This window comes from Drosophila tropicalis, unplaced genomic scaffold (assembly GCF_018151085.1).
Source record: "Drosophila tropicalis isolate 14030-0801.00 unplaced genomic scaffold, ASM1815108v1 contig_1187, whole genome shotgun sequence".
Lineage (NCBI taxonomy): Eukaryota > Metazoa > Arthropoda > Insecta > Diptera > Drosophilidae > Drosophila > Drosophila tropicalis.
Window position 1 is genome coordinate 2,483,553 of NW_027172559.1, and position 17,241 is coordinate 2,500,793.

The 17,241-nt window shown below is 36.5% G+C and overlaps 1 protein-coding gene across 3 annotated transcripts in view; it reads right to left on the reverse strand.

The window, feature by feature from the left end:
- The window catches only part of fred (friend of echinoid), a 112,938-nt gene extending 95,697 nt beyond the window's left edge, over window positions 1–17,241 (reverse strand). For 2 of the 3 annotated variants that reach the window (XM_068289721.1, XM_068289739.1), the window contains exons 1-2: window positions 17,103–17,241; window positions 13,525–13,964 (exon numbers count right to left, since the gene is read on the reverse strand). In XM_068289721.1, coding sequence (XP_068145822.1) covers window positions 13,525–13,552 — 28 coding nt within the window. In that variant the 5' untranslated portion in view covers window positions 13,553–13,964; window positions 17,103–17,241. The remainder of the gene's footprint in view (window positions 1–13,524; window positions 13,965–17,102) is intronic. The other variant, XM_068289730.1, reaches the window with a different exon arrangement.

Consider the following 17,241-nt stretch of genomic DNA (forward strand, 5'->3'; position numbering starts at 1 on the left):
GCTGTTGAAACTTAAGAGTTTGTAAGCACAACAAGTGAACAAGTTTTAACTTTCAACCAACTGATGCAAAATGCATTTAAGGAGGGCAAACAAAGAAAGCGACAATAGATGAAATGTTTAAGCAAAAAATAAGAAGACCAGAAGGACTCGATAACTCCCACAAATTTGTTAAAATGTATCTACCATTTAGCTTTAACTGTCGACTGACTTTCAGTTATAATAAAATGTCTTAAATATTTACCTGAAGATGAATTATGGAACATCTGTAAAATAGTCTAGGTTAACTTCACTATTAACTAACAGAGCAGTAAAAAATAGAATCGTTTGCTTCGATCGTCTATTACAGCTCAAAAAACTTTTAATGGAACAAAATATAAGAAATAGAATATTAAATAGAAGCTGTGTGTAAAGTAATTTCAGCTAGGGACACATTTGCTTTTCAGAAAACATCATCGACCTGGTTTTCCTATATCTATAATAATGTCTGCTCGCACACCACAAATAGGTGTGTGTTTGTGCATTCAAAGATAAATCGTAGAGCAAAGTTCAGTAAACACTTCATCCTTTGCCTATCTTCTAAACTCTCTTTTTGCCTCCCTGTTGCCCACTTCATAAAGTGTGTGTGTGGCATAAAGTGCAGCGAGGCTTACGGATTCATGCAACTGATTAAAAATCGCGCCTTCTACTCAAAAACTGTCAAAGAGCAACAGCAAGAGAGCGATAGGGAGAGATAGATAGAAAAAGAGAAGGGGAAATGTTAAAAGGGGAGAGTAAAGCCTTTGGCATAAAATTTTACGATATGAGAGTGAGGGAAAACTTGTGAAGCGAAAGTGCTAAACGATGACGATGACAACAACAGAAGTGGCAGGAGCAGCTGCTGCCAGGATAACATATTAAAAAACCAGAGGGCCGGGGCTAACTTCGACCGCGTCAAAGTTTGTATACCCTTGCAACTTTTTGGTAACTCTATCCTTACCTATTAGCCATCAATGTGGAAAAACGTTTTATCTAAAAAAGGCTTAAGCTTGAGAAAGAATGGCTTACAATCATAGGAAATAACGAAGATATTGATCAAAGTCACTGTTTTCGACCAATCGTTCCTATGGGAGCTATATGATATAGTCACCTGATCTTGATCAAATTTGGCATAGTCGCTTATAGGCGTAGTAAATCTCTAATATTAAGTTTCACGACAATAGCTCAGAAAATAACGAAGGTATTGAGAAAGTCACTGTTCGTGACTTGGCCGTTTGTATGGGAGCTATATGATATAGTCACCCGATCTTGATCAAATTTGGCATAGTCGCTTATAGGCGTAGTAAACTCTCTAATATTAAGTTTCACGACAATAGCTCAGAAAATAACGAAGTTATTGAGAAAGTCACTGTTCGTGACTTGGCCGTTTGTATGGGAGCTATATGATATAGTCACCCGATCTTGATCAAATTTGGCATAGTCGCTTATAGGCGTAGTAAACTCTCTAATATTAAGTTTCACGATAATAGCATAGAAAATAACGAAGTTATTGAGAAAAGTCACTGTTCGTGACTTTGGGGTTTGTATGGGAGCTATATGATATAGTGGTCCGATCCGGCTGAATCCGAGATATACAACGCCTGCAGTATATACAAGCCTACGTGCAAAATTTCAGCTCTGTAGCTCTTACGGTCTAGGAGGAGTTTGCGTTGATCCAGACGGACGGACGGACGGACGGACGGACGGACGGACGGACGGACGGACGGACGGACGGACGGACATGGCTAGTTGAACTCGTCTCGTCGTGCTGATCAAGAATATATATACTTTGTATGGTCGGAGATGCTTTGTTCTATGCGTTGCACACTTCTGACCAAAATTAATATACCCTTTTTGCAAGGGTATAAAAAAGAAAAAGAAGACGAAGGGAATCGCAGACAAAAGAAAATGCAAGGTGAAAGTGCCAAGTGTCAGAGAGGAGGAAATCAAATACTCTTGCCTCCATCCAACACCAGTTAGGTGCAGATCTGAGTCTTTTGTAATTAAACTTTTGCATGGGGGAAAAACTGAAAGGCTCTAAGAAGCCGCAAGAACCAAAGGTGCAAAATGCAGACAACCAGCGCAGCATCAGCAGGCAAGGACAATGCGTATCCCAAAAGAGACTGAGAGAGATAGAGAGCCGAAGCGAGAACAACAACAGCCTGCAAAAGTGCCACTCGACTCGACAACAACAGCTTGTCTTCTTGCAACTGCCGCGAAGTGTCTCATTTTAGTTATGGTAAGCCCCAGCCAGCCTCCAGCTCATCATCATCTTCATTTTCTTCATAATCATCATCATCATCATCATGATGCTCGTCATCCTCCTTGTCTGGGCAGCCCTTCGGCAGTAAAACAGTAGAGAACAATAAAAAAAAAAACACATTGCAAAATGGATACGGCTCAGCGAGTTGAAACAAAAAGTCTAAACCAAAGAAGTTTCCTAGAGATTTTAGCAACAAAAAAACAACTAAGACAATTGCAGTCGGCCCAAGGCAAACTGTTGCCTCTAATTGAAAGCGGGCAACAACAAAAGACGCAGCTGCAAAAAAGAAAATAATACAAAAACACTAAGTAAGCGGCTGCAATTTGCACAGAAAAAAGATACTTGTATTATGCGCAGAGCCAGCACCAAAATGAGAACCAGATGGAAAAAGGCAGTAAGAGGAAATGAAGGCAACAAGATGATAAAATACAAATCTTACCGCTGTAAGTAACTGACGCAAAGACTCGAAGATTACCCTACAACGGGTTATTTGGAAAATACTATAAATTCACTTTACTCAAGCAAAGATAAAAAAAGATAAAGCGTTTGTTTTCTTTCTTAGATTAGATTAAGAATAACTTTATAATTTTCTAATTGTTTTTCTATAATTTGTTCAACTCAAAGAAATAAAATGTGAATTAATCCATTAGTACTTAGAAAAAGTCTTTTTAATTGGTATCTAATTTTTTTTTCTGTCATAAATTGTCATTTTATTACAGTTCTCGAAGTCCTGCCATCTTTTAAATTTGCCTTTTAAATTTCCTTTCACCAGCTCACATATATGTATATGTATGTACATTATAAACAAAAAAACAAATATGTTGAAATAACTATTGGTTAAACAAATAACGTTGTCTAAACTAGATACTAAGTTATCACTATTAGTTCTCAAGGTTTGTAGACATTTGTAGACTCCATACAAAATGACGTGGTTAATTTTATAACGCTTTCCAAAGAGGCTTAATATTCCAACGGCTTCAATATCTTACACAAGGTCTTCAAATTTAAATATTTTCATACTAAAATTAGAACATCTTTATATAAGGTAACAACGTGATATCTGAACCAAGTATACCCCTTTTCAAGAACTTTTTAAATAGAAAACCTTCTTGTCTACAGATAGACAAAGCACTGCCAAAAGCGCAGCAGTAACACCTGTTAGGAGCGAAAAAATGAGAAGTAAGAGAATAAGTAAAGGGGAAGGCAGCTTGCTCACTTATCGCTGAAGACGTGCGAAATTGTAATAAAAAATGCAATGCCACGTGGCATAGATAGAGGAGCTTGGATGAGAGCAACGGGACATGACAGGGTTGAAGTTGATGACGATGAGACCCTTTCTCCGTCTGTTCAGAACCTTGAGCCGACTTTTGTGTAAGCTAAGGTTAAACTGTTCTCCAACTTGGCACACACTTCAATGGAGAAGGGTTGCCCAAGGTCCTTCTCGCACTCCACTCTACTCTCTCGGCTTTTGGTGAGAATTAAATCTAATTTGCTTGGCTCTGCTTCTGGTGCTCCTTTTGGAGCATTAGCTTAACCAAGGCACGTGCTTACGAAAATTATCTAGAAGGCCGCCAAAAATTTCAATTGCTAAAAGTTTCGTTTCCCCTTATTTTTACCCACCATTTTGCGTTTTTTTTTTTTTTTTTTTTTTAAATATATGCAGTTATGAAAAATTCATAAAGGATAATGAGCGACAAGCGCGTGTCAAAGTCGTTGCCTGGACAACCAAAAGGATCACAAGCAGAAAAAAAAAGTGAGAGAAAAATAGCATCGCTGGCAAACGTTTTGCCAAACGAACGGGCAGGCAAACGGTGTGAAGTAAGGACGAAATGCAAGCAGCAGCTGTATGCAAACGGATAGAGGACCAGGATTTGGACATGAACATGGAAGCTGGCGCTAATTAAAATCCCGCCTCGGTATGCTCTGGGGTTGCCATGACAGATAAGCAGCTGCTGCAGTTGCTACGGGCTAAAGCCAGCATGGCTAGCATGCTGAAGGTGTTAGATAAGTAGGAGAAATGGTATGGGAGGGGGAAGGAAGACGTAAAAAGAAGGTGGGTGGGGGGTGGGGGATGGGGGGAAGAAGGTGCAGTTGCTGGCAATGAGCTACTGCAAGTGACAGTTTACTGGCAAGTGGGCCAGGCCGGCCTGACCAACACACAATACATACACACGAAGCACAAAGCAAAGACGAAAGACAAGCGACCCGCATTCCTGGCATTTTGACTTTAAGTTGCTTTAGACCAAGTTTTAGAGGTGTGTGTTAGCGCGAGGGCGGTGAGATGTGGGAAAGGTGGTTAGTTTAAATGGGTTTACACATTTCCGCGGGCTGCTTAGTTATTGGGTTAATATAACAAAACAGAAAAAGTAACAAAAATAGCAACAACTGGCAGCCTTCATTTCACCTAGTTTCTCTGTTCATGGCTGTTGGGGCGTATGCGCAATATTTGTATGTGGATTAACAAGCAGCAGCACACAGCAAGCAACAACGACAACAACAGCAACAGCATGCTAAACTGTAAGACATTGCCAAGTAAACATAAAATACACACAAGTGACAGTTGCATATACATACTACAGAAATATATACCTACCTATATACATATGTACATATATGTATATACATATGTATAATATATGTATGAAAAAGCAGGGCATTTCCTTCTTAGGTTTTTCTTTCTACTTGTTTTGCTAAGAGTAAGTTAGCTGAACAAAGGTAACCAAGCTGTGTGTGTGTGTGTGTGGGCATTGCATAGTTACCTTTGATAAACTTAGTTTTTTTTACATAATTTGATTCATGTGATTTATATAGGATATCCTGGCTACTACTAGATATGTGTGTAGATATCTCTATCTTTCACACAAAAAAAAAAAAGATTTAATTTTCTTTGATAGAAACATTTACTCTCACACAATTTGTGTGTTATGCAGTAGATACTCTAAGGAGAAAATGTGAATTTCTATGCAAGCTGGCCATTAGATTTGCTTAAATAAATCTACTTGGCTGCACTTTGAGGTTTCTGCTTGTGTTTGTGCGACAAAGTTTTTGCGCTACAGAAGGACTTTGCAGTCAGTCACCTTTTAGAAAACCCCAAAACTGCACTTTGATCAGCTGTAAGCTGTATTAGTAAAGCCCTCTCAAGCTCTCTGCCAACTCATGTGGCATGTATCAACTAATTGATTTGCCTTCAGAGACTCGTGCTTCACTGGGCATACATGGGCGTCATTTATAATATTAACAAAAGGGGTGGTTATTATATACTTTAGAAAAGTTTTGTTGTTTACAAATTTTCACTTGACTACGATGAAAAGTAGTGGGTACAGAAACATATCTCTAAATTGTTTTCTATAATATTAGGTCAAGCTTAAGTCATATAATTTTACTACAGTTTCATATTTGAAAATGTATAAGTATAATGTAATGTATAAGTAAAATGTATAAGTAAATGTACATGTATAATATATGTGAACAATTTAAAGAAAGGTGTCCCATTCGAAGAGAAATGTCTTTCTTATCTGCAGTTATAGGCATTTTTCCTTTGATTGACATTCTAAATCAAGAATTTCTCGCAAATCAAATTTAATTTAAATTTGGTCTATTTATACATAGAATAAAGTGTTTTTCTACAATCATTTGCTGTGGCATTTCTACGCCCATGGACGTTGGCAACACTCTTGTAAACTTGGCAATATGTGTGTTTGTATGTGTTTATGGGGAATGCCACAAGCAGCTGTAATAATTTCTCTCCTACCCACGCACTACAGCGCCAATCTTCATCTTCATCATCTTGCTGCTGTTGTCAATGTTACTGTTGCCGTTGCTGTTGTTGGTCTTGTTGTTGTCTTTACTTGGCGCAATCAACATAGCGACAAGGCGTTTGTAAATGATTCAACACCTAAAGGGGAAAAGAGAGGGCAGAGATAAAATCCACTGTTGATGAGTATGTGTGTGTTGTAGTGAGGAATCCCAAAAAGGACTTGCCGACAGACATATCAATCAGTGCTGTTGCTGTTGCTGTTGTTGTTGCTGCTGCTGCTGGTAGCTGCAAGAGGAGTCATTGTCAGCAATGTCTCCCTGTTCCTTGTATCGGTGTCTGGTGCGTGAGAAAAATTACGCTGCATTATTTACATGGTGCGCCGCCTGAAAGCATGCTTTAATTTATTTTAATTCATTTTTCCTCGTACTCCTCCTCCTTCTCCACCGATACCATGCTCATGCTCGATGTCGTTGTCGTTGTCGTCGACGTTGCTGTTGTCCTTGTCGCCGTTGAGTGATATGTAAATATGCAGTTACGCGCTTACTTTGTCGTGCAATTACAGTTCTCTTCTCCATTTCTCCACAAAATTTCTTCACCTACACTTCTCCCCAGAGCAAACATCAACGGAATTTTCTTTCTTGCTAATGCGAAACACATCCTGAGCTGAAATTGACATTGCCGCTCGGCTTATTAGCAGCAGTAGCTACAGCAGCATCAGTAGGCAGACAAGCGATACGAGAGACGCAGACAGTCAAACAGACAGACAGATGGACTGAGACAGAGAGATGAGATGCGATGTTGTTGCTATACAATAATTCCCTTATGTCAGCGTCTCAGGTGAGACTTTGTCGTTCACATGCTCATCCCCTAGTAGTCCCTACTCTTTGTCTGTTGATTGACTTCCGTTTCCTCTACTCGGTTTTGCCAATGCTTTAATCGATTTTGCACCCAAAGGACATTTTGTGTGATTGTCTGCGGTTTCTTTGGCTTTGGCTTTAGCTATGGCTATGGCCTTGCCCGTGCTTTTTCCATTTGTGCCTTTGATTTGTGTTTTCTCAGCAGTTTTGTTCATTTTTTCTTCCTTTCTTGTTTAAGCTTGTGTGTAAAATGTGTGTGTGTGTGTATTTATGTGCGTTTTTGCGGTTTCAGCTTCAATTAGATATGCGTATGATGTTTGGTCTGTTGCCTGAATTTATTTTGGTTTAGGACTTGCTGCCACGTTTTTATAGCCCCTCAACGAGGCGACGTGATCTGTATGCAACCAGCCACATATCAGGTAAGAGCAAATCTTATAAATTTTGAAACAACTTTCATAACTTGCCACCAACCCAACCAACCAGCCAGCCAGGCAAACAACCCACCGAGTCACAACCGAAATAAAAATGAAGCTCAAACTAGTGCCATTGTCCTTGTTGCTTGCTCCCTTCTGTTGTCTCTTGGTTGTGGTCTTGCCTCGTTGCTCTTGTCGGTTTCTGTCACATATGACGCCATCTCTGCTTTAGCTATTTGATTTTAGTGGTTCTGCTTAAAAGCAGCGTACTTCTCTATATGAGAAAAAGTTTTTGGCAAACAGCCGGCAATGCTCCGCTCTGGAGTAAAGAGGTGAAGTGAAGTATTGGGTTGTGGGAATGGTGTTACGATTGCTGGAGACAAGGACATACATACACGGCATGTGGAATCCTCCATAGTTGCAATTTTTTGTCTCTGCTTACTGAGGTGTATAGTCTCGTCTTCGTTTTTTTTTTTTTTTTTGTCGGCGAGTGACATGTGAAAGGTTTTGTTGGTGTAGGGAAAAGTTTTTTGGGTCTTTACACTCTGACATTCTGATTCTGGTTAGTTTCATGTGGCAGATATTCTATTTAAAATTGCTTACACTATTCGCATTAGTTGTGGTTGAAGTTTCTTTGCTTTAAGAGAAATACTTAAACTGTCTTGAATTACATATTCGACTAAATTCGTATAAAAAAACATTTGCATTCCTAATTACATGTAAGGAAATGAGACACCTAAAACAAAGATGCATATGTATAAAAGTATATTTAGTAAATTTCGTTTTCCATTTCGGAAGCCGCTTTTGTTTTATTTTCGATAATATTCTCGATCTTTAAATACTTTAAAAAGTCTTAATTTACAGATTTTAATTACGACATTAACACATGCAAACAGTCAATTAATTTTTGCCTGGAGCTAGATTTATGAACGGTTAACTAAACTATTTAAGACTATTTACGAGACATTACATTTAATCAGACGACCATCTTCTTATATAAAGCCTAAAAAGATTAAGACTTAAAAAAAGAAAAGAAAAATAACATCTTCTTAACATACACATCAAATAAAATTTATATTCACTTAACGCCTAAAATTGATTACATTGTTTTCATTTTAGAAATTGTGTTTCAGCAGATATCTGTTTTTCCATAGAAGTCATGAATTATTAAAATTTAATCATCCCTTAAAACCAAAAAGCCATTTGAATGTGTCTTTGTAAGGAAACTTCTTTGGAAATTTATTTTACTTTAACTTTTTATGTTGAACATTTGTATATTAGTATGAAAAGTAAACTTAAGCAAAGGCTCTATGTGATATGAATGCTTCTAAAACTGTAACTGTGTCATTTTATACGATATGGTTTTCCAAATTTTGAAGAGTTTTTAAAGTTCTTCCTATTAGTTATCATCTAAATTGCTATGGACATGTTTATGTGTTAAAAAGCGAACTAATTCTAATAATATTATAATGTGTGTGATTTCATTTGATTAGCTACAGTTACTAATGTTCTCACTTAAAGGACTCTATTCATTTCCTTATCTAATAAACATTTACATGGGGATATTATTTCAATGACTAGTTTAACAAATAGTTCTTTTTATCTAAATCGGAACAGCACCTAACAAAACGTAGCAGTAACCTAGTTAGGTGTTCGTCGTCGGTGCATAATTAATTACTTTTATGGCTAATACATGTAGTGAGTACAAGAACTCAAACTGTACAATTTTAGAAGCTGTTCTCCGATTTTGTGCTCCAAAAATATGGGTTAACTAACTTTGGGCACCTTTAAGTCGATTATAATCTTTACCTTCGGGTTTTTACCTCAGATTTTCTTGGTTTCTGTTGTGTTTTCTGTTTACATTTTTATTTTTTTGTTTCTGTGAGTTTTCCTGTGAGCTGCTTTGTGGTTTTTCTTTTGGCAAAAGCTTTGCTTGAATCGATTTTTGTTTGCCCGCTTTATAGCCGCAGGCGGTTTGGTTGTTTGTTTGTTTATTTGTTTGTTTGTGTCTCTGCTGATGTTTGCTTGTGTTTGTGCGTTTTTAAGCAAATTTACTCGCCAACTCACTTTCATGTTTAATTAAAAGATAACACATACTCAAACACACACATGCTCATATCTAGACATGGCATAAGGTTATATGGAAATTTTGTATGACAAAATCTTTAAAGCCAGTAAAGAAAACTTCTTCTTTTCAGACAATTTATGCATCGAAGCGAATTATATATATGTACATACAAACAGTTTGTGTGTCTGTATGGCTATCCAGCTGTTAAGCTGATGTGTTTTTACTTGATGTGCAAGCTAGTGGCACATATTTCTCTCATACAATACAGCAAATTTGTTTCATGATTGAAATCTCTTTTTCTTTGGGTCCTGGCGTACGTGCAGCTTATCGTAATATAATTGAAAGCTTTAAAATTTATTGCCAACTTTTCGGCTATTTAGCATATCAAATCGTCGTAAAAAGGCACGCAAAATACACTTGAGTTTTATTTTGCATAATTATTTTTCTGGTTTTTTAGCATAAAGTGAGTATTTCTTTTATGATGCAGGCTGTCAAACACCTTCTCGGCCTACTTGAAATTGCCATCAATTAATGGCAGGCCATAAAAGTTGAATAAAGTGATTGACTGACCAGAGCCAGTCCACCTCCCCGCCATCAGTACCACCTCCTCCACTCCACATTGATGTTAAAAGTTGACTGACCGAGAAGTGGCTTCGTTTATATTGGTTTCAGTTGGCAACTTGGCGTGTTGTTGTTTTTGTTTTTGTTTTGGTTCTTGTACTTGTTGAAATATTTAAAGCCGCTTAAGCAAAATTGTGTGGTCTGGCCAAATACGGTGACTTGTCAGACATATAAAATCAATATCATGGAATGGCTAGCAATGGGGGGTAAATGGGTGAAGGGTCAGATTCGTAATCTTCACATAAAACTCTCGTTAGGCTCGCATTAAATTACAAATTCCATTAAAATGATTATTAAAGCAAGTATTTGCTAATTAATTTACTTGCTACGCGACACACATACACACACACAAACGCACAAACACACAATGGAGACGCAATTAATAAATCCGAAATGAGTAATAAGTATGCCAGGCAACAGAAACGAAGACCCAGAAGCCAATGTCCTGGACACGGTTAATACCCTCTAAAGCAAAAAAGGGGGACGGGGCAAGATGCGAAAGGACATTAACGAAAAGGAAATAAGCAATTTAAAGCCAAGACAATTTAACAGAGATTACTTTTGTAATTAATTCGATTTGGAAAACCAGATAAAGTTTATTAATCTTTCTAAAAAATACATTAAAAAATACTTAACACGGTCATAAATTCTTGCAAACGGCAATGACTTCATGTGGATTTGGCTTTTCATTTAGTATACAAAAGAATTCTCTTATTGTTAGTTTATTTTTGCATATTAGCTTCTCATTGGTTAATCATTTCATCAATTTGATTAGGTCTATATTTAAATGTGGCTAAAATATCAAAATTTAATTTATTTGCCATAAAAGAGTGGAATTTAAGATAACAACTTTAAAAAAAGTTTGCTTATAGCAAATTTCTTAAATTACGCATACGGCACGTGCGCCAACTGAAAAATGAATTTTCATTTCTTTATCTTATTTAATAACTTTTTATGATTATCAATTAGTAATATAATAATTGCAAAGATGAAGTTTCTCTTATTGTTAATTGAACTTCTTTTTGAAACTTCAATTCTTAATGGGTTTATTTACTCTTTTAAATCAATTTTCTATAACTTATATCTTTGAACATACTCGACTCAAACTTATGACTTTTTCGTAAGTAAGCGAAAGTTCTATGGTGTATAATTTACCTGTTATATAAGTGCAAAATTTGCACTCCTTGGTTACTTACTTTGTTTAAAACGACAATTACTATTAGATAATTAGAGAACGCTTTAACGTTTAACGCTTTTTAACTGTTAATTTATGGTTTCAGTAATCGAGATGAGCTCCATTGATAAAAATATACAATTGCTAGAAATAGTTTTGCTGCAACTTTAACAAACAATATATTCAACGGGTTTTATGTCAATTGGCACCATAATAAAGACAGTTGTTAACATTTTGGTCAGGTTGTTAATTGGCTTACTACCCAATATACCTTCTGTTGGCAATGTTACCCTTTCTCACTCAATGATTAACTGTTCATGGACTGACCCTACACACTCAGTCCGCAAACAAAAACCAGAGAGCCAAACCATGGAGCGGCTTTCGTCCTTATGAATAATAAAGTAAATAATCTGTCAGCGTCGCAGCCGCCTAACAAGTAAGCAACAGCAGCACTCACATTCACAGTCACACACACACACACACACATACATACACAGACATTCAGTCACACTCACTCACAATTTGAACGACAAACGACTCAATTCGAAGGGAGAAATTTGACTACCTAGTGGACACTCCCACTCTACGCTCTATATTTCACCTCGCTGTGTGTGGCATGTGGCAGAAGGCATGAGGCCAGTGCTAATAACACGAAATCGGATTTCAACGTTCGTCTGGGCGCGTGATAAAGGCAACAGCGACAATAACAACAACAACAACAACAACAACAACAGCAACACGCAGTTGCTGCGGTTGGTTTTTCGTTACTTGTATAATTTTTTGTTTCTGTTGGCTTCTTTTTGGACAGGGGGGGCACACGCTGCGTATGCGTAACGTGCGTTTTAATGAAATATTGAATTTTATTGCCTGCGTGCCTGTCAACAACTTTTGCCACAAGCCAACGGACCACAGAGAGTCCGGTTCATCTCAGCCCAACCCACTGACTGTGCCACTCCCCCCACACCTCCGTCAACTTCACAACTTGTCAACTGGCTCTCGCGTAGGTGGAGTAGACTACCAGTCTCTTTTTCTCTTTTTTAATTTGATTTCCCTTTCCATTTTAACGGCTTTTATTTGTTATGCAAAAAAAAAAAAAAACTTGAAGTGTATTATTACCCTCTATATTATATATTTTTGGCGTCTTTTTTGTTTCTTTTCGGGGGGGTTTGAGGGTTTTCCTTACTTTGCTTTTCGTTGCGCCTGCCTAATAAAAGCAATTTATGAAGCCCAAAGCGCGGAAATGAATTGTTAACAAATTTTTTTTTTTTCGATGGGCAGCAGCAGCATGAGAGATGCCGCTATGATATGACCATGGTGATGATGACTGGGGGTCGTTCAACAAACTTTCTCCTTCTCTTTCTCACACACACACACACACAAAGTATATGTGGTTGTCTCTGACTCTGTCTGTGTTTATGGTCATGACCACGCATTCTTCCCTCCAACTCGCATTCTCGACCCTCCTTCCACCCCGTTTACGCATCGCCTTTGTGGCATTGTGAAATTTCCCCAAGCGCACATAAACCGGGCAAGAAAAATGTAAAGCTAACCAAGCAATTGCTGCGGTAGGTGGTTGCAATCTAAAGAGTATCATGAAAACCCATATAACAAACCCCAGCGAAAAAAAAGTCATTGAGGCGGCTTATAAATTCTGACAGCCGTCAAATTTTTAATTACCTTATCATATAGGTCCAAGCCAAAAGTAATAAACAATTGCAGAGAACAATCCCAAATTACAGCAGACGAGTGAGTAGAAAAATATTTCAAATATATATAGAATAAATCTCAATAAAGCGAATATATTTTTCATAATTTTGGGAAAGAAATCATATATTTATGTCACATTTAAAAGATATATATAACTTTTTTTTAAGACTAAAAAAAGAAACGGAGTGGCTTAAGCTTTTAAAGCAACAATTATGACAGGCTCTATTTTGGTCCCCATATATTTCATTTATGTGAGTAAAATTAAATGAATAATAATTATGGATTTTTGGAAATTAATCATTTAATAACTGGAAGAAAAGAAAATACTTCCCACTTTTCTCTTTGACATTTTCTCAATGTTAAGATCAAAGTTTAAAGTTTAAGCTATGAATATTAAATATTGTTAAAGTTATTTTTGTTTTATGCTAAAAATAAATTGGCTTTGGGAAAAGAGCATCCATTTCTTCGGCACCAAGGCAAATATTATAAAAATATTGGCAACAAAAAAAGACGGTTTGCAGCAATTGTGAAATGCCAAAGCGTATCCTGTTCAAAGTGAATCGAGGCCAAAACCGAATAAACCTCAGCATGAGCCTCAGTCGGGTGCTATGCAATTGTTGGTGATGTTTAATTGTGAGATAAAACTTACCGATAATGAGCAGCTTTATGGTCTCCATGTTTGTTTTCTTTCCTCGCTCTCTCTCTCTCTCACTCTCTCTGGTTTTCTCTGTGCTTTTCGTTCGGTTTATTTCTCTCTGTGTCTGTTGGTTTTTCCGTTTATGCTGTTGTTCTTATTTGGCAATTTTGCAAAATAATCCTTGGCCTTGGTTATACAGTTTGATGAGATTTGCGAGCAAATTGCATTTTAATGTTTTTTAAATTTGCACATTTGATTTAACAATTAATGCAAAGGCAACATGCATTTTTAATTGTTGCCTACTTATGGGCTCACTTGAGAATTTATTTGCATATTTAACAGGTTTTCTCTCTCATTTCGATTTCATTTTTATTTTCTTGCATTTTTTTTGCATTTTTTATGCTACATATTACACACTCTCGAGATGCCAGTGCGAATTGTATGGTTTGCCACTACAATTAAATGTTTTAATTAAATTAAATGCAAGTCACATATACACACACACACACACATACACATTCATACTTTATACACACACACACACACGAACACTTTTTGAGCTCATGCAAAATGCAGCCCCAAGGCGCTTAGTTGTAGGCAATGAATATTTAAAGCAGCATTCAGACATTTCAATTTGTACTGGCTAGTGGTAGTGGTCATGGCAATGGACCTGCTGATATTAGGCCTAAGCAGCAAAAAGCAAAAAGTGGGCCAGAAAACAACGCCCAGACATTAAATTAACATATTTCCCAAATAATCATAATTTGTGTGTGCGGTCGGTCAGCAGAAGCAGCAACAGCAGCAGCAGCAGTAGCAGAAATAGTAACAGAAGTAAGATGGGATCCATCTTCTGGACACTGACAATGAAGTTTCAGTTTGGGGTTCAGGTTCGTCTACACATGTACACATGTAAACTGTTGCCTAATGTCTTATTCATGTTTACGGGCTTGTAACTTATGAGGCGACCAACCAGGCAGCCAGCCATCCGCTGGTAGTCAGTACGTCAGTCAGAATTTCGAAAATTGTTTGCGTGCTCTGGACTTATTAGCCCCAACCATCTCTCTCACACTGCCATTACAGCGTAGGCCAGCGAAAGGTATGTGTGTTGGTAATAGAGTAACCTAAGCCAAGCCTAGACTTTGTGTTCTAGTTGAAAGAACTTGCTACTGATGGGAGGGGCTATCCTGTGGGTGGGAGCTCAACAATTGCTACACTATTTATTTAAAGCTGTGCGGGGACAAAGCAAATTTGCTTGTATGACAATTGTCAGAATTGAAATCTCCTTAAATGTTTTATATATACATACCTAATACGTATACTCGTGGGGGATTAATTTCAAGTTAAATGACATTTCTATGCAAACAGCAAAAGCTTTTTCATATGGCTTGTGCTCGGGTTAAAGTAGAAGACTTAATTTTCTCTATTTGTGAAGATAAGAGGCAGTTATTAATTTTGCATTCAAATATTTTAAAGAGGCAACATGATCTCGGCGCGTTTGAACTGGCTTGGCTTACAATTAGAAATTTCTAATTATCTATTTGAAATACTGGCTCAAGTCCTTAAGGAAAGCTTAGACTCAGTGCAGTTTGAAAAGTTTCACATTTGGCAGCAGATATAGCAACGCCTTCGGAAAATAATGGACCAAAATGATTGTAACCATAGACCATATGAATGGGTAAAATTACTACAATGAGAAGACTCTAGCCTTTATGCACAGTTAATAACCGAGAAAAACAATTACTTGACTTAATATGTTGGCCATTAATAATTATCAATTACTAATATGTTGAGGAGGTCTTAACTTTCATAAGTAATAATTAGTTTCTATCCTTAGGCTTTACAATCATTTTGCTTTAAATGTTAAACTTTCTATTGTGATTTAATTTGCAATTAAAAATGGCAAACCTATTAAATTATTTTTATTAATTTTTAACCCAAATTGTTTAAAGAATTAGTTGCGAATTTAAAAACAAAGTTATTAATCCTAATTGCTGTTCCTAATCAACTGAACTGAATACTTCGAGTCGAAACAGCTTTCGTGACAATGGATATAGAAAAGATACATATATTAAATGGATATATTACTTCTGTTGTCAAGAATTTTTTTCAGGTAAGTTTGGCTTAATTTTTAAATTACAATATTGCATGCAAATTAATTTGTTTTGTTTCACAAAGAAATGAGATTTTGATAAAATGAAAACATACAAATAACTAAAACTAAGTTAAAAATGTGTATTTTTTATTTTCTTTTTTGATTTTGTTTTAAAACTAGTGAATTTTCTTTTCGTCAACTAAATTAAAAGCTTTTATTTTTAAAGACATTTGATGTTTCAGTTGGTTTGTTAAGTTGATTTAAACTTTTGATAATCTATAAATTTTTTGAATATTTTCAGTAATTGTTAAGTTGCTTAAATTGCCAACAATAAATTAACTTTGGTATTTTTTGGAAATTTCGAAAAAAAATTAGTAAAAAATTTAGCAAAAGAATTTTTTTAAATAAAAGAAGAGTATTTTTCTGTATTTTTCTTTTTAAATACAAAATAATAAATTATCACTCTTACAATAATTTGTTAAATGTTAAGTTTCATGCATTTATTTATTTATTTTTGTTTTTGTTCTTTTTGTCAGTGGAAAAACTTTTAATCACCATAACTTTTTCACACACATAATTTTTCCGGCAGTTGGCTCGTTTGATTGATTGTTTTGGCGCCATTTTATTTATATAAGATTTAAAAACTTTTATTGCCCAAGTTAAATTCAAGTATTATCCTTGTAACTTCATACGGCCGAGCTCTATTATTCATAAACTCAATTATAAATTTGCACAAAATATTTCATTTCTGAACAGCGACGCAATATAGAAAGAACTCCTTAAGAACTTGCTAGACTTGAGGATCCTACCAAAAAATAAAAACGAAATATAAAAAAGAATCAGCTGTCACTGTGGAATAATAAAAAATAATTTATTTGCATTTTATTTGCGCAACAGACTGAGCGGACAACAAGTTGGCAAAAGTAGGTAGCAAAGTAGGAGTAGAAAAAGTAGAAGCAAAGAAGACGCAAAGAAATTATAAGGATTTGACAGATGCGACAAGAATTTTTCTCCATCTCCAACTGCTTCTCCATCTTCATTGCCATTTCTATTCTATTCTGTTCGGTCGACTTGCCTTGACTTGGCACAGTGCCATAGAATTGAGTTCAGCTCTGCTCAACTTTGGTAGGTTGGTAACTTTTGGTTTCTACTTTTCTGTTTGGATGCTGCCTTAAATTGAGCAGAAATTGCTACAACAAGCCAGTTGGCCCAGTTTCTTTCTTTTCTATTTTGTTGCGGCATGAATATGCATGCGGCATAACGCCAACGAGTCATGTTGGGCGCCATAGCAAGGTCATAGAGAAGAAAAACTTGATGGTTGTGGAAGCGGCAACAGTTGCACTTGAGTGCCATTTGTGTCCGTCGGCAATTTGCATAATTACAAAACGCACATGGACGCGGTTTCCTTTTTTCTACTGCGGCGCAAAAAGTAGGCAATGCAATATGCACCACACACACACACACGCTCAAACACACACATATACCCAAATACACTTACACACATACGGACACTCTAGCACATACACTGAGAGAGCGAGTTGGTCACACGCGAGGCAAATTTTTTTCCACGATTTTTATATAGAGTTCTCGGATTCGTCGGAATTTGTTGCGCCAAAAAATTGATTCGCCACTTTCCG